Below are 22,621 nucleotides of genomic sequence, written 5' to 3' on the forward strand. Positions count from 1 at the left end.
AGTTTATACTTAAATTCGGAGTTTTAGGGTTTCGGTTTTCAGTTTTACCTCCAAGAAGCAACCATCCTTGCAGCACATTTGAATCCTTTTGGTTTCTTCCACCTACTGTGATATATTTTGTCACTGCACATTTGAAATAAAGTGTAAATTAAGTGTTTACAAAACAATTTTTACCTTAATATTCGCCATTATTGAAATGTAGACATCGAAAAAAATAAATAAATAAAAATAAGAGAACCGAAGAGTCAGTTTTTTGCTTTTTTTTGTTTTCATTTTTTATTTGAGGTGCAACTGTCTAGTGCAATTGTAACGTCACATTTGTGATGGGCTGAGGAACATGCACAAAACATCAACATACTTGTGCTAGGCATTTTCCTTTTCATTCCCTCCCCCCCAATGCCAAGTGTCTCGTTATTGTGTTCGGCGCTCCAGTTGCACTACGAGCAACTCAAAACACTTGGCTGTACAAAAAGACAAATAAAAAGAAAAGAGACAAAGAAAACTTACACCACCGCCGTTCACTTAAAAACAAAAAACCACACGTCTCCACATTGCAAAACAGTCCAGACGATTTGAGCGAATGAAGTCAAGCAACGGCAGAGGAGAGTTCATGTACAGCACGAGGCCGTGTGTCACTGCAGGAGAGACAGCATCTTAGCGTGGAGGTAAATAATCCTCTTCTGTTCCCACCCTGAGTATTGACATCACAGGTAGTTCATAACCTGGCAAAACCATAGATATATATATACATATATATATACATATGTTTGTCTATACACACATTGAGTAAAACAACTAAAAAAAGCTTTTATATATGTATCTATGGTTGGAAACCAGGCACTTGGCAGAGTTGAATTGGAAATTTTTAATCTGTACAAAGTTCACTACCTAGAAACAGTCATGTCCTACTTATTTGCCTCTCGGTTATTTTTTTTTTTTACAGATCACTAGGACATTAATTACATCAACAAGAGCAAAAACTTCATAGACAAAAACAAAATCCTAGACCCTCCCTAAAAAACAAACATTGATTCCCTGCATAAATGTTTAATGCGCCATCCAAGAAAGGGGAGGGAGTGCGTTCAGGGTGGGGACGGCCACGTGAACCTTTAGAAGAACTCAAGAGTTCTCAACGTGAACAATATGCGTTTCATAATTCTTTATAACCCCCCCCCCCCTCCACCCAAGCCCAGAAATAGCAAGACTCCCGTCGTCTTCAGGTGCTTTGAGGATGGAGATTCAGGGGCGGACAAAGTGAGCTGGACTCTTTGACTCCCATTCCAGATGGGTCGTTCGACTCTTTAATGTTCATCCATTGTCATTATTGGCTGGGAAATAGTGCACAGACCGCAGCACAGGGGGGGGGGGCGCCCATAAAACAAAGAAGCTGAGTGTAACGTGGACAGTGCTGGGCTGAGGTGAGTCGGGGGGCTGAGACGATGGCACACTTTCCACAGGTCACCGCGAGGGATTTGACGGCACTGACGAGAACATGCAGGGCCCGACATGAGCTTCTCCCTCATTGGTAGCCCTGAACAATGGCGGCGGCGGCGGAGGCGGCTGTGAGGGTCCACTGACACTTCCTGTCAGCTCTGTCCTTCCCCTCTTCATCGCGACAACGACGATTGTCTGAAGCAGGTAATAAAAGTTGGAGACAAAGCGGACGCGGACACACACACACACACACACACAGGTGCAATTCCAAACCCTTTCAGTTAAATTAAATGTGCAACAAAAGAAAGTTTGTTTTTCGTCCTCCGGTTAAGTTGAAGTGTGCGATAGTCGAGACGGTGGCATAGAGTCAGTTCACAGTATGGCAAGACTCCTTCTTCCTCCTCCTCTCCTGCTTCCTTCCATCCCCCTATCGCTCCTCCTCAGAGATGGTGGTGGTGGGGGGTGGGGGTCCTCCAGTGTGCAGCTTCTGGGTTACGCAGACGTGCCGGAGTTCTGTGTGGAGGGGAGGACTTGTGCCGTTCCAGCCGGGACCGGAGGCTGGGCGGTGCCGGTCGGGGAGCCGCCGGTCTGGACCTGTGCCTGGAACTGAGCCATCTGCTCAGGGCTGGCCAGGTTCTTGAGCAGGTTGTTCTCCTGCTCCAGCTGCGTGTTGCGCTCGATCAGCTCCTTGATCTGCTCCTTCAGCACCTCCACCTCCTCGCGCACGGCATACATCAGGTGGCTCTTCACCAGGTCCTGAAAGTGCAAGAGACGCACTTAGTTTGCATAATTCAGATTCCTTCGTCAATGTGTCCCCTGGGAGGAAGACATCTCGTTCAAACCACATCTATTGTGGTCCCTGAATGCATCTCACACAACACAGCATATGAGAAAACACCATCTAGTCGCTTGTGATTTTTGTTTTTAAAAGTTAAACCACACTCATTCTGAATATATATTTGTCTTCAAATATTTGATGGCTCAGATTTGAAGACTTGGTGCATTTCTCAGTTTCTCTGTATATGAATTTAAGATTTTGAACTGACGGTCAGACTCTGAGGATCCATGATGGTCATGTTTTCGTGACAGTGCGCATGCGTCGATACGTGTGCAGCCTGTTACAGACGCTCCCGATCTTTCTCACTGTTTTTTACTATTTTATTATTATTCGTGACTCCTTTACTTTCTTTTTTACTCTCTGGACTACAATGTCTACTATCTACCACACACCACAAGAATTTCCCTCCAGGGATTAATAAAGGAATTCTGATTCTGATTTTCTGACAGTTTGAAGGCTAAATTCCACTCAGACATTAATCAGGAGCTGCATTAGGCAATGAATGGTCCAACGTGTCAAAGCAACAGAACATGAATGGTGACTATTTTGATCATTTTAAAGCAAATATTCCAAATTATATGGTCCCAGTTCCTCATATATGAGGATTTGCTGCTTTCCTGTGTTTAATAACACCAGGATTTGGGCCATTGGTCACACAAAACAAGAAACTGAAATAAATAAATAAAGTACTGGGCAATTCTGATGACAGACATAATCACCAGATTAAGATTCAGTACATGATAAAAAAAACAGTGATAGCCTAAATCACAGCCTTTGATTCACTTCCCTTCTACTTTACAAAATGTGTTTCCATCCATGTTTCCATTTATATTTAACTCCCTGCCAGATTTAAAATATCTACTCTAAAAGCAGAATTAAGTGCAAGAGAAAATGACTCAGAGACATGCTGTTGGGGAGATAAACGCCTGACAAAGCGGAGCTCAGGCTACTTTTGCGGGGTAAATCGCTTACACAGCACACACCAGCTGCCTCAGTGGAAAACAAGGAATGCAAACAGTCCATACATTCCTCAGAAAAAGGTGGATTTAAAGAAATAATAAAGCTTTACAGCGCATTCCCACTGATGATGCCTGTGTGTGCCGGGCCTGTGCTAAAAGGGGATTTGCGTTTAATAATCTGAGCATCCCCTCCTCTGAGGACCTCCTCCTCCCCCGCCCTGTCCCGGTGCGCAGCGAGGGAACAAAATGTTCCTGCATCGGGGTGGGAGGAGCCTATCACCGGCCGAGTTATTTATACCAAGCAGCAGGGAGGCTGCTGCTCGCCTAGCAACACGGGACGAGGAGGGGGAGAGGAGGGGGAGGGAGAGGGGAGGGGGGGATAGCGTGTGAACCTTAGTCTGGCCCACATCAAGCTGCCAACAAGCCGGAGGTCATCTGTCCAAATCGTGACAGAGCAGGAAGCTCCTGTTGCCTCTAATTCATACACCAGCAGGTGCAAACATGCGGGAATTTAGCTTTTATGCGCATGTGCAGCTTAAAATTATGATAAAATTCACACCTGGGACACAGAAAAGCGCCATCGCGCTGTTCATTCATTCACTCACCCAACCCGAAAAGCAGCTCTGAGTGCTCCAATTAGCTCTGATTATAAACATGTGGAAAATATTTACCAGTTTGTCCAAACACGACAAAATAAAAGCATAACGGGGACGATGCAGCTATAAAAGGCAACGCCGGCGCTCGGGTTACGTAACACCGGAGGCAGCACATACATGTAAAGCATGACACGGGCCTATTTACAAACACTGTGCGTGTTACATGACCACACAACGGCTGTCCGACCAAAGCACTCACCATGGCTTGTTCAATCTTGTTGTCAATGGCCACCACACTTGCACCAGAGGAGCTGAAAGAAAAGAAAGAAAACACGGTTAGGTTTGTCGGCTTGTCCATGTGATGCAACATTACGGAGTGTTTGGTGAAAATGTGTCCGCACTAGAAGCGATTTTTCTAATGGCAAAAACGTGACTGGCGTTTAAAGGTTTAAAATAAAAACAGACGCCCGGCGTGTAAAAAATAACGAATGTGCCGTGAAGAAAAACAACAAGCCAGAATTCACAATAATGAACGTCTGCAACAAAAGCAAATGGAGGTCGAGGTGGCAGGCAGGCTTTGACTCGGATGGCGGAGAATCAATGAGCCAACGTTTCAGGCTCGTTTCATCCACCGCACATCGCTTGAAGCAGCCGGGCTGTGATGTGCGGACATCCCAGGGACGTTACCTGTTGTCAACCCGGACTGATGCGCTCTCCTTCCCGAGCACGGAGGACAGAAACGATATCGAGAAATTCCTCAGCTGACAAACGCCAAGATCCATCGCCACTGTGTAACACTGGGAATTCATGCTATCCCGTCCATTAAAACCCCCGGAGGCAAACGGTCGGCTGTACAAACTGGAAGTCCAGTGGTATAAAAGTAGAAAAACAGCGCATTATTGAGGGCAGGACGTTGGGTCTGCTCTCCGAGCGACCGCAGCGCTCGCAGCCCGAACAGCGCACACAAAGACTGGAGCAGGCGGGCAGCAGCTCCGCACACCGCGGCTCCCTCTCTGGATAATACATGCAGGCAAACAGGGCCAGCAGCCTCGTGATTGGACGAGGAGTGGTCTCATTAGCATAATACATGCGAGAAAACATAGCGGCGGCCGCGCTGATTGGAGGAGAGGTCGCTCAATGGTGATAATTCATACAACAGCTCTGTAGCTGCTGCCCACAAACATCCGAAAGCGAAACAGAGCAAGAAAAGAAACAGACGGGCTACAGCTCGAAACTAAAACCAAGAGGACACGAATTTAAGAGCGGACATGTTGTTTTATATGTTTCTATATTATGGATAAGCTTATATACTTCTTTTTTTGGCAGGTTTTCATGCTCAAATGTGGAGCAAGCGATGGGAAAACTTTAGCTGGCTGTTAATGCGGAACAACGTCTCCACCTATCGGTTAAAACTGCTGTATTAAAAGGATCACACACACACACACACACACACGAACAGAAAACAAAGCTGTCACGTACACAGGCCTCAGGTAATGGGAACAGATATTATCAAGTGGCCACAGGCTGACCCTGCGGTAAGAGCTGACCTCAGCACTGTCCAGATGTCATCTGACAGTAAACAAACATCTACTCTGAAAGTCTGGGGACTGCCAGGATGAGAAGACGAGGGTCAGATGGCAGAAAGAGAGGAAGATAAGCTCCTTTGTCCTCTTTAGATATTAACTGAGTGAAATGGGAGCACACTGTGCTTTACAGTAAACCAGGACTGCTCTCTATTGGACACAAGACTCTTGCACTCATCATCAGGGAGGTTTTCTGAATTATCTGTGATGTGTGACTCCTCAGCTTGCACAACGAATTACTTGATAAAGTAAAAACAATTGACACATTTGCTTGTTTCAGTCAATCAGAGGGAAGGATGTGCCTTTTCTCTTCGGTTGTACATAAAGCATCTTGGAGATTTGGGGCAAACAAAACATTTCAAAAGGGCTGTTTTTCAGTATTATTTTGAGACAATATAACCTGACTGATCAATCAATTAATCCGAACTCCCCGATCTGTACAATCAACTGAAAATGACGTAACAGCAGCAAAGAAGCTGGAACCAGAGTGTATCTAATGACCGCACATCGTGATCGATTATCGAAGCCTGACCACTGATTTTCTCTTCAGCACGACAAATAACACAATCAACGGGAAACATCATCCAAAAAGCGTAAATATGTCAAGTCGACCTGAAAAAAAGTCAATTAATTGATTAATATTTTGCCTCTTTCTAAAAGTCCAAACTCATTAGTTCTGCCTGCCAAATGTGAATACTTGGTGAATATTTAATATGGCTGTGAACTGGATGTGTTTGTATTTTGGACTGTTTAACATGAGCGAACTAAAGACTCTGGATTAATTAAATTAACAGCTGCAGCTCCAATCTGAAGAGCTTTGATTAGTCATACCGCCTGATGTATTGCTGATTAATGAAGCACATGCAACTCAAACCCCCATGAAGGACACTTAAATCACACAAAGACAGATCCTCAATGGTTTCTGATCTACTCACAGCTAATTAGATCAATACTTCACAGAAAATACTCGTCAATTCAGGTGCGCTACTCTGATTGGACGGCAGGCGTGTACTGATACAGCTCAGACAGAGCGCCCAGATGAAAGGGAGGACACCTCGTGCGCTCAAAATAAAGAGCGAAACAAAAACTGTCCACTCATTAACTTTGACTGGACAAGGGGACACATGTAAGAGCATCAACGACGCAACACAGCCTTAAGCTGCAGCGGCAACGTCCCTGAGCCGTCCTGCTTTAAGCACCTTAGCAGTTATATCTGTCTCCGGCTGGGACACTCGCTGACCAGTGACCACGTTCAGTCAGGGGGAGTTTGGAGAGCAGAAACGTGCCTGTGGAGAACACAAAAAGCCCTCAGCCTGCTCGTGTTTTACAGTCAGTGGGGACATCATTGGGGTTGAAGGATTTTTTTTAGGGAACTGGAACATAACGTCAGCACGGACTTCTTCTTTTGTTTCACATGTACATGCTGTTGGAGATGCAGATATGCTTATGCACAAAAAAAAAGATTTTTGTAGATTTCATGTTGGACAGTGTGTACACACACAGGTTCATTTGGTGGGACTGAAGTCTACTCAGGTCTCATCACTGAGCAAAAGGAAGCAAATACGGGCTAAATGAGGAACATGATGCTCATCTCCCGCAGTTGGGATTGGAGGGAAAAATTAACCTGCATGCATTCAAGTATACAGTAACCAGTCCTGGCGTGGATGTGCCCAGGAGGCCAACGTTTCAGTGAATGAACACGAGCCAAACAGGCTCTGATCGACACACACACTCAGGCTTAATAACATGCACGGGCAGCTGCGAGAACACACTGTCCTCGTACACATTTCTAACTCCCGGGCGGCTGAGCGGGAGTTTGAACACGCTATTGATGGAGGTGGAGGCAGACATGACATTCAAGTGCATATGTGAGGTTAGATTTGAAAACTGCGGGTTTTAAGTTTCCTGCACAAAGCCGGAGGCCCTGCTTGTGTGTGTTTTGACAACATTCAATCGACTGAACGCCACGACGACGACCAGACAGACTCATCAACACAAAAAGCCCAGTGGCATCCGCCTCTGTTTAACCCCCACCCCCAGACAGCTACGGTGGACTTGACCCCCGCCACGCCACCGCCGCCCCCCACACAATGTGACAACACTACAGCCATCATTACCTCTTCAGATGCTTCTCCAGCTCCCAGAAGAGCAGCTTTAGAGCCATGGCGTTCCTGCCCTGCTCTCCTCCTGCCTCGGTGAGCCCCTTCTCTCTCATTGATGCTCTCAGGCTAAAACACACACTCCGACCAAGCCACACTACCCCCCCCGACACACACACACACACACCCCTGTCCCACCAAAAGCAAGCCCAAAACAAACACCACCACCACACCCTACTCCGCCCTGCTGACTTGTGCCCTTTGGCCCCGACCCCCTGCTCCCTTCAGCTGTGGGGAGCTTCACATAGGGGAGCCTGATCAACAATGGAGACCAGGATGGAGCTGTGCAGGACAAGGATGGGAGTGGGAGTGTGTGAGCGTAGAACGGGAGCGCGCGTTAGTGTGTCAAGTCCTCCAGACTGCCCCCTTATTGAATCACGTATAGACTCTCAGATGATTGGGTGTGCAGTGAGGGGCGATAGGAGGGTGGGCTATGATGTCACTGCCTAAGGCGTCATGTCACCTCCTCCTTCTGTTGTTATATAAACTGTCAGCAGAGATTATGGTGATCCGTCCAATAGGATGAGCTACTTTCGACCACACACCCCATTAGCACGCTCACGGCCACCTACGAGCCTTTTGTTTCCTGCACCATCCTCTCTGTGATGGTGACGGGCACAGGTGTGGTGCCCTACTCTAAACCTCCTCCTGTCAGTTTATAGAGAGGAACGGCTGCATTTGCTCTGTAAATTCCCTGAATAAAACATCCCACATCCCTCACATATCCTCAGACCGTCCCCCTCCTGCAGTGATCTCGGGGAGAATGTGTACATTGTACCAGGCGTGCCTTCAGCCGTCTCATCACTCCTCATCAGTGGATGCACACTGGACGCACACATTCTCACAGTATGGGTCTCCACAAGAGCACGGCTCACGTGTACCTCCATGCTAGCAATAAAAGGCTCCCACGGCGATGCGCTCACTGTTCACATTACAGTCTGAACAAAGACGGTCAAAACAAGATGGCTAGCAAGACGGCAGATCGGGCAAGCAGCTGACACAGAAACTCAGAGCATCAACACTGTATCTCACGAGTACAAACAAAGAAAGAAAAGAAAAAGGCAGCATCAGTTGTTGAGTAGAGTGACCGTGGAGAACAAAGGGAGGAGGCAACCTTTGTTGAAGAGAGCGTGCAGTTGTGAGGACCGCAAAATGGCGGCGAGGGGCATGTGGAGGGAGTTTGTTGGTGGGATTCAGCTCAATGCATGCAGTGGAATTATTAACCTCATGAGGTGAAGGTCGCGACTCCTTTTCTGCCCTTCACTGTAAGTGTCATTAATCCAGGAAACAGTTGGGGGACGGAGACGACTGAGGCCGCAGAAGTTACAAAAAAACTAACAAAATCATCTCTGAACTTATTCATCATTCTTGATGAGAGGTAGTTTAAATAATTTTCTTCTTAAGTAGGTCATTTGATAAAAAATACTCCATACTACTGCACATTGCATACTTTGTACACTGTGTACTACAGGTTTGGGGGGTCAGTGTACGCATGCCCACTCGAAACAAAAGGCTTGAAAACTCGTCTGAGGGAAGCTCTCACCGTCTACTTTCAGCCAATCACAGGTGGTGCCACACACTCAGCCCAGCCAATGACAAGAGACCATGATGCCATGACATCACAGATGTGGATACTCTCCATTCATTATGTATCTAAAGCTTGTGTGTGTGCGTGTGCAAAGGTCTGACACACATATTACCTAACCTGTATGTTAAAGCTTAATGTATACTACACTTAAGAAGCTGGAGAACCATTAACATACTACAAAATAATGCTAAAATGACTTTACCGCCAAATTAAAATCTTCCTTAGTGGCCAGACTACCACGTTGACGTTCCACCAAGCTGTCAGACTTTATAAATTAGTCAGATAATGAGCTCTCAACCTTTGCCAAACCGTGCATAAAACAATTAACAGGCAGAGCTCATTTTAACTTAAACAACACACATGACGCACACCCATTACAAAACGCTTCCCACTCAGGACAAGCAGCACACCCTCTTGAAAATGCTGACTGACTACATGATGCTGAGAAGATCTGGACAGAAGAAGCTGGTGGTGTACGTCTTCGCCACACCTCTGTGAAGCTCATCAGGGCGGATGTTCAAACACGGTGCGCAGGACTAAAAAGAACAGATGGTGCTTGCAGTGGCTACACACTTAAAAAGTTTCAAAACAAAGCGTGGAATACTTTTGAGAAAAGTGACACCCATCTCTAAATCCAAATCCTGGTAAGCTTGAGAAACGAGCTGAAGAAACGAGTGTATGAAACTACATCTTTGGAACATGAACATTTTTGAGATGCCATCACCATAAAGGTGAGAGGAAGGAGTTTAAGGAGGAGTCACATCACAACAAACAGAGGAGAACGTATCTTCAAGCTCCAGCGGCTACATGTTCTTGAAAGGTGTAAATCAATCGCCAGCGCCAACGGCAACCCACGCCTTCCTGTGCATTTGTTGTACATGCGCTAGGAGGCTAACTGCCCTTTTATCCCGACAACCCTCCCTTTATCCACCTTTAGTCTCTCGCTAAAGCACCCAGACGGGTATAAGTAATGTCCATCTTATAAAAAGTAACCACCACAAAGACCACAACACAACCAAGCAGCTGACTTTTCAAACCCCTTCAGACAACATTAACCTGCTTTTATTTGTTTTCATCTCTCTTTAAATCGTTCTTCTTTATTTTCTTTTTTAAAAGCCGTTTGTGTGCCGCTCTGCCATTCGCCCGCCTTCCGCATCGCTTGTCCTGAAGCAGTTGGGAGACACAAGCCTGCGTGTGTCTGTGCAGGTCCATGCGTCGCGCTTGTGTGTCCTTGTATCAGCTTGTGTGTGTGTGTGTGTGTGTGTGTGTGACGCTATGCCTGCAAACTGGCGGAATCCGGTTTCAGAGGCTTTGAGCACTGGCATTCACGCAGAGGAGAACCATGGCCGACAGCAAGATCAACCCCACACATCAAACACACACTACACCAAAGCAAAGGAAGTGTTTTGTTTTTATCTTCCTATTTAGGAAAAACAAAAAAAGCCAAACCAAAACAAACACAAAAAACAGGAAAAGAACAAAGTGGAATCAAATTTGCACCTGAACCCTGCAATCATTTCTCCTCTCCTCAAGGAAGGTGAAGAGTCTGAAGGTAGCAACCAAAAACAACCTTCTACTTCTTCGCAAAGCGTGGATAATCTCCCTTTATCTGTGCCCAAACACAGACAAAACAAAGAGCAGGGACGCCCCAAACCTCAAACAGCTCTCATGGCATCGCAGAGCTACAGGGCAGCAGCTCTCTGGAGCGTAAGTGAATGAGCCTCTGCCATGCACGCAACGCCTTACATAACCAGCCACTGGGCCTTATGGACCACAAAGGAGACCGACAGGGAAGGAAGGAGAGACTGAGCTCTGACATCTCCACTAGCTTACCGACACTGCAGACGTGCCTTGTTCATGTGATGAAGGGGCTATTAGCTTTCAACACCACTCACACATTCCACATGCACCGTGAAGGGTGGACTCAGACCAAAATAACAGAGGGAGTTTTCCTACATTTAGCAAGGAGCGAACGACGCCAAAGAGACGGAAAGAAAAGTTGCTGCTATGCACGTGAAGTGTCTAAAACAACAAATCAACTGTGGGAACAGACGCCAAAAAAGAAGGAAATTGAGGAGGCAGCCTGCTTTGGCACAAGTACCAGAGATTTAAGGATTACACAAAATCCTGGTAAAAACAACACAGCTATCTCTTCCTGCGTCACTTTATGTCTTGATACCAGGCACAGAAAAACAATTTCTGTCTCTGCCTGACAAATTTCAGGAGCCTCCTACTCCCACTCTAATCCATGAGTTAAAATAAACATTACAAAAATCAAATTGTACACAAGCTTATGGCACACTGACAACTTTAAAAACGTCTCAGAAAGTTAGCGACGTCGGGTCCCACGGACCCGCGTGGCGCTTCGGTTTTAAGGTCTGAGCGCTTCACTGTACGTGAAAACAGAGTTGGGGAATGTCAGTGTATTAAACAGTGAGGATCTTCTCAGCGGCGGTTGAGAAACTTTGCTCGAGGCTCTCTGCAGTGTGCAGCCTCCATGCGGTGATGTGAACAGCAGGAAGGGTCAGGGCTCCGAGCCAAAACAAACACAACTGGCGCTACGCAGAATTATTGTTTTTATCTCTGTAACGTGAAGTCCGCTCTTTACCAGGAAGTGTCACTATGAGGAGGAGTAGATGTTTTTCGCTGGCAGGTAGTAGAGCGGTCATGTTACTGTGTATGAGTCAGAAATGCTTCCTCAAAAGAAACTGGAAAGAAAAGATTATATATTTTGGACAGCAAGTGCATAATTATGATTATGGAAACTTTGAACCTTCCCGGTTCGACAAGGACCGGTCCTCCTGAAGCAAGACACACACGTCGATTTTCATTTGGATCTGGATGCTGTTTGGTGTTTCGGTTCAGTGACAGGATATGAAACATAACTTTTCTCCCCTGCTAAGGGGAACTCTACAGATTTTTCAGATTCTGCGAGGACAGCTGGGGGGTAAAGTAATCGAAAAAGGAAATGACACAGTGAAAGTGAATAACAGCACAGGTGGCAGACGACCGACGGTGGCACAACCAGTGAAAACCAGAAATGTTGATGTGAACTGTTCCTCCGCCGGTGTGAAAGCCTGAAGGGAGGAATCGGTTCTTTAGCGTTAAAAGCTCTCCTGTAAACACCTACCACACACACATGCACACACTACCCTGACGGCTGGGCTCTTAAACTCACTCCAGCTGGGAAAAGCAGACAGACATGCATGGACACATATTACATCCTCTGTGGGATGTGACTTTCTTAAAGACGCCGCATGAAAGGCACAAGGCGAGCAAACGTGACACCCGTCTACTTGGCTCTGTGCCCCCACCCCCAACACCACCAAACCCCCACCCCCACCCCATGCTGCCTAAAAGTGAATCCGTCAGAGCTGGATGATGTTCTGATCTGGCTGCGTTAAGATCTGCACACGCATCAAGATGCACGTTCAGAAATGACAGCAAAGCCTGAAAACATGAGCCTTCTGAATTTATCTGAACCAGGACTCAGACATTCTGGTGTCTGAACATGTGATGTGTGCATCAATAATGAAGTCAGACCGCTGACATTCAAGACAAAGACTTTAAAACAACTTTAGTGCTACGACTAACAAGTATTCTATTGACCAACTGATCTCGTGGCAAGTTCTTCAAATTACTGATAATAAATTGATTGTTGGTCCTATACACTGTATAAAATTACTTAAAACAATTCCCCGAGGTCCAAGATGACATTTTCAAATTTTAAAATCACATATGACAAAGCAAATCTTCACAATTGAGGAACTGGGACACAGAAATGTTCTGTGGTTTTGCAAGGAAGAAAAAAGTACTAGTATGATTAACCTTAAAAGGTTACGTGCAATAAGCCTCACAATGCAAATACAAGTGTGTGTATGTGTGATTAGGACGAGACACTGACACGCTCCCTTGTTTAAAAAACAACAACAACAACAAAAGAAACATCATATGGTCTGATCAATGTCATGAATGCATAGAATTTATTTTTACCTCTTGACTTCTGACGGCACAAAGTTTAAAGCCCGCCAGAATGAACTGCCTGCCTGATAGTGTGATTCATTTAGCAGCCACTCAGACAGGCTGATATAAACTTGTCCATGGGCTGAATGAATCAGACCATCCCTAAAAATAAGCTCCTGCATGACAAACCCAAAGGATATCTTATATGTATTAGTGTGCTGCTTCCGTAGCCTGGAACCACACTTATCATACCTCACACACCCATTTTAGACAGCAAGCACACACGGTCAAAGTGTTACTCAGCAGAGAAGATCTAAACCCACTCATTTGTGATTCATACATTGCGTGCACGAAGGACATTTCCACTTAGCTTCAAGGCATGTTTAAGGTCAGTGCTTCTCAAAGCACGTTAAGCTTATATAAACAGCTGCTGGTCAGGCTGGCGGGATTTATGAGGCGAGACTGCCCCCTTGTGGAGTAACAGCAGCATGACGACAGTAAAGAGGAGAATGACAATAAACCTCACGCATCTGCTGAAGCATGATGTGGTGTCACATCTAATTAAGAGACAACTGACTTAACTACCTTCAGGTATGATTTATTGCCCCTGACATCATGGGGAACCTGCCAAAGAAATGAGAAGCACCAAGAAACTGACAGACTTTCACAAAGCTGGGACAGGGCTGACAATTTAAAGATGCACCAAACAGGAGTAACAACGCACCAACACTACTCAGTGCTTCAGGGAAGCAAGGCAAAACCTTGACAGCACATGTGACACTTAAAGACTGTACATTAAAGCCAGAGTTCCCATATAAGAACATCTGTTTCTGGCCTGGGGTTGACAGTGATGAATCATGCTGCTGTCAAATAAAAAACACCTGCAGATGCAGAGAAATCTTTCAGCCAGGATGTCACACAGTTTAAAATTTGTTGTGGGAACTTTTCAAAATAAGGGCACGGTTCCAGTCATCTATGGTATGATTGGGGACGACTGCATTATTATATTCAACACGCCTTGACTGATATACCCTGATTACAGGGTTTACAAATTTCTCAAATTGAAATGATCTTTAAAAGCTCAAGTGAACCGTGTGCACCTTAATTTCTCACACATGAAAGTGTAATGTAGTCCATAATTGAGGATTAGGTTTTACACTCCAAGATGACGAGACTTAGTTCGTGTTTATTACTTATTTCAGCATGTATAAACAACGCAGTGGTACACCCAACAGTTTTACCTCGGGTTGTATTCACAGCAGCAACGGTTTCTGGGTTGACTCAACATTTAAACCCTTAAAACTAACACAAAGCAAAAAGTGCTCAGCCGTCAAGGATTCCTTCTGCCTCGTAAAAGTCAAGTTTTGGATGGCGAGACAGTTATAAAACAGGTGTGTCAATATTAACAAAAGATATACCATGAGCCAGAGCTGGTGGAACTACAGAGCTTGACAGGCAGCTTATTATAATGAAAACACATGAAAGATGAACAGACTGAAATGCCTCATAATAAAACAGAGCAGCTTTTACTCACATACTGACATCAAACGCAGCCAGAAAGGGTTTAAAGCAGATCCCGACTGATGCTTGATTTTTGGGTTGATACTGGGGAATAAAAATATTCAGACACATGTGCTTATGAAACACACTTAGACAACATCTACTCCAGTATCAGCTGATAGGCCAATATGAGCCGATTCCAGCCAGGCTCTAGTTTAAAGGAGCCAAATGTTCGTCTCTGAGCCCCCATATGTGAACGCAAATTAGAGCTGCAATCTTTGCCTGATGATAAAGGCTGATGCTGGCAGCTGACGGGAACGAAATAAGCCTGCACCGCCACAAAACCACACAGCTTATCATAACTACATATCAACATAATCGGTCTCTCTTAATAACTTGATGAGCTTTTTGGACACTCTTGCATCCACTCTTGCCGCACCTGTTGGTTACACAAGCAGCGTTGATTTATTAGTGATTAACACCTGACTTTGTATTCAGGCTGAAAACTCGTGACTGCTTGCTCATGTTTAAACTGACTGCACTACAGCTGCTGCTTACCACATGTTTATTAAATTAAAAATAGCAGTAAAAAGAGCTGATTCAAAACTGCCATGAAATGGTGTTTGCAAGCTTTATGGGCAAAAGCTAAGTGACGACTGCACCTCCAACTTTTCTGACTCCAAAGGATGAGCTCATACAGATGACTCACCCCATAAAATGCAGTAAATTTACTCTGACAAGTCATATATCTTTGACATTTAGTTGGCTGTGAAATGAACGTTCGCACTTTTTCAACAAACGAGCACATGACTCACATGTATTCACACAATCAGCACAAAATCTGTTAAAAAATGGTTCTGACATGAAGAATTATTACACAGTAAAGACTTGAATCCGGGTGCTCGACGTTCTCCTGCACGTGTGCGTATTCATAAGGTATAATTTTGGTTTAGGCTCATTACCAGAGCATGCAGTACTGGAACAAAGACAAGCACTGTTGTGCATAGCTGTGCAGTCTCTTCTTGCAAAGTCATTTTTCTCTGCAGGTTGTTGGTGGTGGGAGGAAAGAGATGTGGGGGTACACAGACGACAGGTGTAAAGGACACTGGAAGCGTGTGCGTTTGCTTTCTACTGTGAACTGGCGCTGGCGGCTATCCCAAAGTCAAATTATACCAGCAACTGACCTGCAGGCTGAAATTCCAACCGGGCAAGACTTGATAAAAAGCTTGATAAATATCACGGTGCTGCACAGGGCTCGCACTGACATCAACACAAACAGACAGCAAGCAGGTGAACAGAAACGAGCAGAATACCGCACGAAGCAGACACACCCTCACATCCCTGTTTTACCACATGACAGCAGTCATGCATGCAGTCAGGTGTGTTCAAAGCCATGACAGCTACACCGCGAGGCATTTAAACGGGCAGAACTGGAGCCTGACAACAGGTAGTCACTACAGAAACTGAGAACAAAATTATCTGATTTAAAAATCCTCTCAATTGCCTCCAATTTTCTGTTTCTCTCTATTTTATATCATTATAAACCGAGTGCCTGTGAGATATTCACTACAGTTACTGTTCATCTCATCATACACAATGTGCTCATCTCGCCCTGCTCTTGTTCTCTATAGTAAATACGGGTGCAATTGCCTTAGAGGGAAAAACCTGTAGACTTCATGATGGCACAGGAACTTGGAGGAAAGGACTGAGAGTATGCAGAGAAAAGAGTGGGATATTTTAAAAATGGATGGAGAACAGAGTCCTGTGTTGAAGAAAAGGGTAAAGGAGAACAGTGTGGACGGCTGGCAGGATGCACTGAGGACTGTGAGACAGAGAGAGGCAGGAAGAAAGGGAGTGTGACAAAGGGAGCTAAACAGTGAACAGGAGACAGAAAGAAAGCAGAGGCAGTAAAAGAGAGCCCAACATGACCGTGACTCTAAACAAAGCAAGCACACACACACACACACACACACACACAAACTGAGACTGTCTGCAGGACAGTGGCCGATTCATGACAAGACAACAAGCTAACACACAGAGAGGAGGCATGCCGAGACCATGCAAGAGACACACACATCATGACAGGGTGCCATGAACTGCTGACAAAAGCCTCCACACAGTCAACAGCCCAGCTGTGTCTGCAGCTGAGTGTGACGATGTCAACAGTGAGACAGCAGTTACAGCACCTTCTGCCTCTGCACTCCAATTCAGCCAGTCGGAGCAGCTGAAAATACAGAAACCACTGGCCTCAGCTCGCCAACGACCTGCTGCGCTGACAACTGAATAAGAAGCATGTTTACCAGTTCACTCAGCAACTGTTGTTCTAATCATGGAAAAGGTCAGACGTCTGGCCAGAAAAACTTTCACTGTTTGCATTTGTTGCCAAGAGCTAAATAATAGTCACAATATTCAAAAATATGTTTCACATTTGACTTTTGGGCACTTGGGTGAGACTGACAGTGCTCAGAAAAACTTCCTCCATACCCTGCAGCATTACTGTTGTAGTCACAACATGAATCTCCTGCTAAACCAGAACACAGGACAGCAGAGTGGGAACAATAAACTGCTGCCCTGCTGCTCCATTTCTCTGCAGCCTGGGTTTATGCAACACAACTGCTGATCTGGTTCTGTACAGCACAGGCTCTGAACTCTATTTAGAGCCTCCTTGAATCTTTTAAAAACTACCTGCAGCTTTAAAAGATATTTTTGAGCAGCGAAACTACCAGGACCATAGGACTAACTGTACACATAAATAAGCCACTGCAGAGTTTCAACAAGGAAGACACTACCAGAAAACAAAAAAAGCATCAAGGCAATACAACTGGGATAATGTAGCCTTACTGATGCAAACAGTCATGGGTTAATGGGGTGGGTGTGTGATGGTAGGGGGTCAAAAAGAGCAGCACATCTGCTGAGTCACCAGCAACCTCAGTGACTCAGCAGCTCCTCTGCTTCTATTCCAACCAACAACAGTTGTACGAAAGCAATGTCCAGTGTGCAGCTTTTCACCAGCTGCCTTCTGAAGGCTGACAGCCTGACCTCAGGGGATCACAGAGAACATGACATTGGACTTGCAGGTCTGAATGAAACTCCTCATCCAGTTAGTTATAACAAAACCAGACAGATAAGCTGATTCAGCGATACACTTTGTTTCAGTGATAGAACGAGAGAAACACATTTCACTGCACCTTTTGCTTTTAAAATCAAAACCTGTTTCAATAATAGTGCAGAACAAATAATTTGTGCTTTCAATGCAAAACAGGACTAAAGACTGAGCTCCAGTGTACCAATAATAACTTCCCCTTTTGTTTATTTAAACACATCTCTGTCCTCACCTGTCTTCCTCTCCTTCAGCATGATGAGTCCTCAGGCCTGCAGCCGCGGCCATGAAGGCACTGGCCTCGGCTGACATGCCCATGTGGGCCAGTGTTCCAGCAGCACCGCCACCTTCTGCGGCTCCTTCTCCACCTGCTGAAGTCCCCAGCCTGGGCAGACGCAGCAGACCTTGGTGCTGGAGCAGAAGTTTCTGGGCATCTTCAAGCTGGGAAGTTTTATTGGAGCTCCCTCCTCCGGGAACTGAGGTGAAGTTAGCGCCCGGTGTGAGGAGGGGTTGAAGGACAGCCGTCAGAGGCATGTAGGGACTCCCTGTGGCAGTGGACGAGGGCTGGACTTGTGGCTGTGGGTGAGGCTGGGGTTGAGCTGGGAGGGTCTGTGGCTGTCTTGTAAATGATGCCTGGACAGGTGGGGCAGCCTGGCCTTGATGAGGAAGCTGCTGAGTCATGCTGACCGGCTGCTGCGCTGTCACCCCTGGAACTGGAGTTATAGAGATTCCTGTTGTAACATGTGGCAGCGGAGGTTGGACTTGGGTCTGGAAAGGAGCTGTGGGCTGGATAAAGTCTGGCTGTCTGACACTTCCTGCGGGCATGACCCCAGAATGTAGCTGAGGTGCAGGATAACCTCCCTGGGCTTGAGCATGGTGGGGATCTACAACATATGGCAACTGCTGGGGTATTACAGGAGGCTGACTTGCACTGGCCTGTGGTATTGCTGCAGGGAGAGTGAGAGGAGCCCCTGGTTTCTGCAAGTGAGCCCCACCAATGGCTTCCTGCGGTGAAACATAGGGCAAAGGCGTGGTGGTTTGGGCCGATCCCTGTGGTGGACTCTGCATGGCTTGAGGACTGGTGAAGTCCTGGCTGGGCTGCTGATAGGACTGTAGCGTGTGAGGTGGCTGTAAAGCAGGTATCCCTTGACTCATCCCAGCATTACCTGCCTCAGTCTCTGCAGCCACCTCTGCACCTTTAGCAGCCTCAACAGTAGCTGGATGAGGAATCTCCTTTTCATAATACTCCGTACATGTCCATCTTCCTTTGCGGATCGGCTCAGAGTTAGTGTCTAATTTGACCACTCTAAAACGAGAGCCAGTCGCTGGCTGAGTTTGGGTGTGCTGGGTTTGAGCGCTTGGAGCAGCAGTAGCCGGACCTGTTCCTCCTCCAACAGATACTGCTTGTCCACTCACGCTAGTGTTGTCAAAACCTGTAGCCCCAGAAGGAGGAACAGCAGGCATATTAGAAATGTTCACACTGCCTTGTGGGAGTTCAGTGACCGACAGCGGTTGGTTTGTCCCACCTGCAGGTTTATCCAACATCTGTGGCCTCTGGGTTTGGCCAGGTCCAGGTTTGGAAACCACAGCTGGACTGGAATTAGCCAGCAGATTACTGGGAAGAGCCGGCAGTGAGGGTTCACCTCCTCCCAAGCTATCAGAGTGATGGTGGTGGGTCTGGCTGTGTTGCTGGGGATAATAATGATGATGCATGGTCCCATTTACCATAGAGGTGTGCTGCTGAGACCCCTGAGGGATGGGATGAGGGTGAATAGGCTCATTCGGAGACACAAGTCCAGGTGTGTCTACCCCATGGAGGCTGTTCAGTGTCTCATCAGAAGAGCTTCTCTCTGGCACACCTGTGTCTGTAGCTCTGGACACAGACACATCCAGCATGTCAGAGGAAGAAAGGTCTTCCGTGTGTGACTCATCCATATCATCATAGCTCTCAGTGTCATCTGCTAAGCTGTTGTTGCCGCTCACATTGATCTGAGCTGAAGTGACACTTGTTATCTGGAAGCCACTTTTCTTCTTCACCTGAGCACCGGCCACTTGGGACTGGGCCTGGTGGTGGAGTCCGGGAGACGAGGATCCTGTCTGGGTTGGATTGTCGTCAACCGTGTTGACTCCACTACCACTGGCTGCGGAGGATGCAGACGCACCGCTGCTTCCTCTCCTGTAGTGGTACGCAGCTTTCCTGCTCCCGGAACCAGGCGGGTCTCCAGAAAAGTCCTGGTGGTGCATCTTAACCTTCAATGAGTTAACAAAAGCCAAAAAGTGGCCGAGGGCTGTTTGCGCTACCTACTAGCTAACAGAGATGCTAGCTAGCTGGGTCAGCTGCAGTACCGCGATACTAACGAGCCATAAGTGAGAAGTCAGATGATTTATGTCCTTTAAAAACCAAGTTCAACGTTCCGGGCTGTAGTTACGCTGAAACGCTAGCTTATAAGCGCTATCCCCCTCATTAACATAAGTATTAACCCACCTTCAAAAATATAAAAACAATTAAATCAGTGAGACAAACAAAATAAACAAAGAATGCGAAAATAAGCTAGCCGATGGTTAGCTTAAAGCTGTGTTGGGTCGCCACTAGCGATTAGCCACAGTCTTATAGAATTTGGTGCACATTTTCACAAACTGCGACAATTTTGCTGACATTAGTTTTACGATTAAGCAAACAGTCTGGCCCTGAACAGATAAGGTGCACTCCGGCAGTCTTCAAAGTGAACGTGGAAGCTTCTTAGCTGGCCGGCATATGTCGCAGGAAATCAGTCGTCGCATCCATTCCATTCCCGGACGGCAAGTGTCCTTTTCCCCGAAACAAATATTGAGGCCGATGAGGATTAAATCCCGTCTGTCGTCAACAGAAAATGGTGTCTAGATAATATCCGTCTTTCAAGCGGTGGAAAGTGCTCGTTAAGTCCATCTCGGTACGTCTTGCCGAGTCCGTGTTTGCTGTATCATTGCCGGCGAGCAGCAGCAGCTAACGGGCTGTCAGTCTCACAGAAGGGAGGAGGAATGCAAACAGTACGATGGCGCATGCGCGTCGCTGCCCATGTCTTCAGACCAGTGCGAAGTTCAAGACCAACTATTAAGTCGGAATGTACAACACCAGGGTATACGAATGTCAGGTTAAGTTTTTAACTATCGTTTTATAGAGATCGATTTAATCATATATTAATCTTTTGTTTCCACTGAAAACATATACAACGACGATTCTAATATTAATATATCCAGCTTTCAACAAAATATTGATCACCTGAACCACATTTCCATCGTGAGACTATCAATTTTACAACTTCTACTGAGCAAGTGAAGGTAGCACTGGACTCTGGGTTGTGTTTATGTTTTTTCTTGGACCCCACTGGCGCCACTATGATTTAAACAGTATCGACTCATGTCAGGTGAATTATAAGCCCAAGATTCATTTTCCTTAGAGCAAATACAGTACATTGCATTTTAGCAGGGGTTCTGTTCTCTGTACTCAAATACCCTTTGGAGTTAACAAGCCAATCAATGCTGCAAAACAAGTCCTGACACAAAGATAATGTTGAACCTTCTCCTCATATATGAGCAGCAAGGGCTATGGGAAAGTTCCACTCTGAAGGCTGATTCCAAAGGTTGTGTAGTATTGAAAGTGAAGAAAGCAAACAGAGAAACGTGAGCCATGCGTTCTGTAAACGTTCAACCTGAACATCAAGAGCATCAACAGCTTTTACTTTTAAATTTGGACAGCGTTTAGACAGTGTTCACCTTACAAAAACCTGTAGTTCGATTGAAAATAAACTCAAACGCAGAACAAGCAAATCATCACAGGACATTTTTCTCTTGAAGAAATTGATTTAATTCTACAGGGGAAAATGAACCTATATAACTTCAGGCTACAGCAAATACAAAGCAATCACAACAAAACAATCTCATAATAAGCAAGTGATGAAGAAATCCATCCAAGCTCTCAAAGATTTTGTAGATTTTCTGCAGTTAAGTGAGACATGTGATAATAAATGGAATTTGATGCAACAAATAAATATTTTATTAATAAAATGTCCAATTTTTACAACCTAAACTGTGTCATAGGTTCAATTTTATTTGTGAGGCCAAAGTTTCTGATAGGTGAATATAACATTGCACAGTCAGGTGTTTTACAGGAATATGAGCCTAAACCCACAGGGAAAGAAACAAAAAGCAAAGTAGCAAAACACTACAAGGTGCAGTGATCACTAATGAGCTCAGCGGTCACTGACATTTAAGACTGACGTCAATGATGTGAACTGTCAAAGAAGCAAAACACTGGCCAGCCTCTCGTCTCTTAAAGTGATGCTCCACCTGGAGGGCCACACGGTGGTGGTGCAACTCTGTGGAGAAGGGTTGGTCAGTACAATTGTTTTTATCTTTTATTTCAGGCGATATTACCCAAATAGACAAAATTTATTAAATTTCCAAATGCCATTTCAAATTTGGAATATTGTCACGAACATAGTTTACATGTGCGTTATTGCTGAATTCAAATTCAGTTTTGATATTCAAAATTAGCCCTAATAAGTAATGCAGAATTTCTACTTACAATACATGCGATATGCCAATGTCATGCTGCAAAAATTAAGGCAACAATAAATCCATCTAGCTTACTTTACATCAGCTAAATGTTTAGTTGACATTCATTGTGTAGTTGAGTAGAACTAATATTATTTACAACTTATTGTTTTCATAACTTTTACAGCATCAGCCTTGTCAGGTAGGCACGGACCACAGGACTGCAGTTCTTAGTTACCGATGATCTTATTGCCACCACTACCACCACCATTAAAGTGTGAATATACATATACAACTCACAATTAAACCTGTTTCACACATGCAGACACATGCACAGCACAGCACAGGAAAACCAAAGCATCTCACCA

The 22,621-nt window shown here is 45.5% G+C and overlaps 1 protein-coding gene across 2 annotated transcripts; it reads right to left on the reverse strand.

The window, feature by feature from the left end:
- Positions 1-249: 249 nt before the first annotated feature.
- zgc:65895 (uncharacterized protein LOC393546 homolog) lies at positions 250-20,755 on the reverse strand. 2 transcript variants are annotated; one of them, XM_046382160.1, is made up of 3 exons: positions 17,956-20,755; positions 4,087-4,138; positions 250-2,190 (listed from the first exon to the last, which is right to left on the reverse strand). In XM_046382160.1, exons 1-3 carry the CDS (start codon positions 19,962-19,964, stop codon positions 1,927-1,929), a joined length of 2,325 nt encoding a protein of 774 aa, XP_046238116.1. In that variant the 5' UTR covers positions 19,965-20,755; the 3' UTR covers positions 250-1,926. The 2 variants fall into 2 exon arrangements, with proteins under 2 accessions (XP_046238116.1, XP_046238117.1); XM_046382161.1 differs by lacking the exon at positions 17,956-20,755 and adding an exon at positions 4,515-4,846.
- Between the last annotated feature and the right edge of the window lie 1,866 nt (positions 20,756-22,621).

This window comes from Scatophagus argus, chromosome 24, assembly GCF_020382885.2.
Source record: "Scatophagus argus isolate fScaArg1 chromosome 24, fScaArg1.pri, whole genome shotgun sequence".
NCBI classification, from domain to species: domain Eukaryota; kingdom Metazoa; phylum Chordata; class Actinopteri; family Scatophagidae; genus Scatophagus; species Scatophagus argus.

Bases quoted from the DNA above. Each gene is read 5' to 3' on its own strand.
- zgc:65895 (XM_046382160.1), bottom strand. From the start codon at position 19,964: ATGCACCACCAGGACTTTTCTGGAGACCCGCCTGGTTCCGGGAGCAGG. The intron at 4,139-17,955 runs GTGAGGACAGAG...CTTTTCTTTCAG, and splicing joins GCTGAAGGAGAGGAAGACAG to CTCCTCTGGTGCAAGTGTGG. The intron at 2,191-4,086 runs GTGAGTGCTTTG...TTGCACTTTCAG, and splicing joins ACAAGATTGAACAAGCCATG to GACCTGGTGAAGAGCCACCT.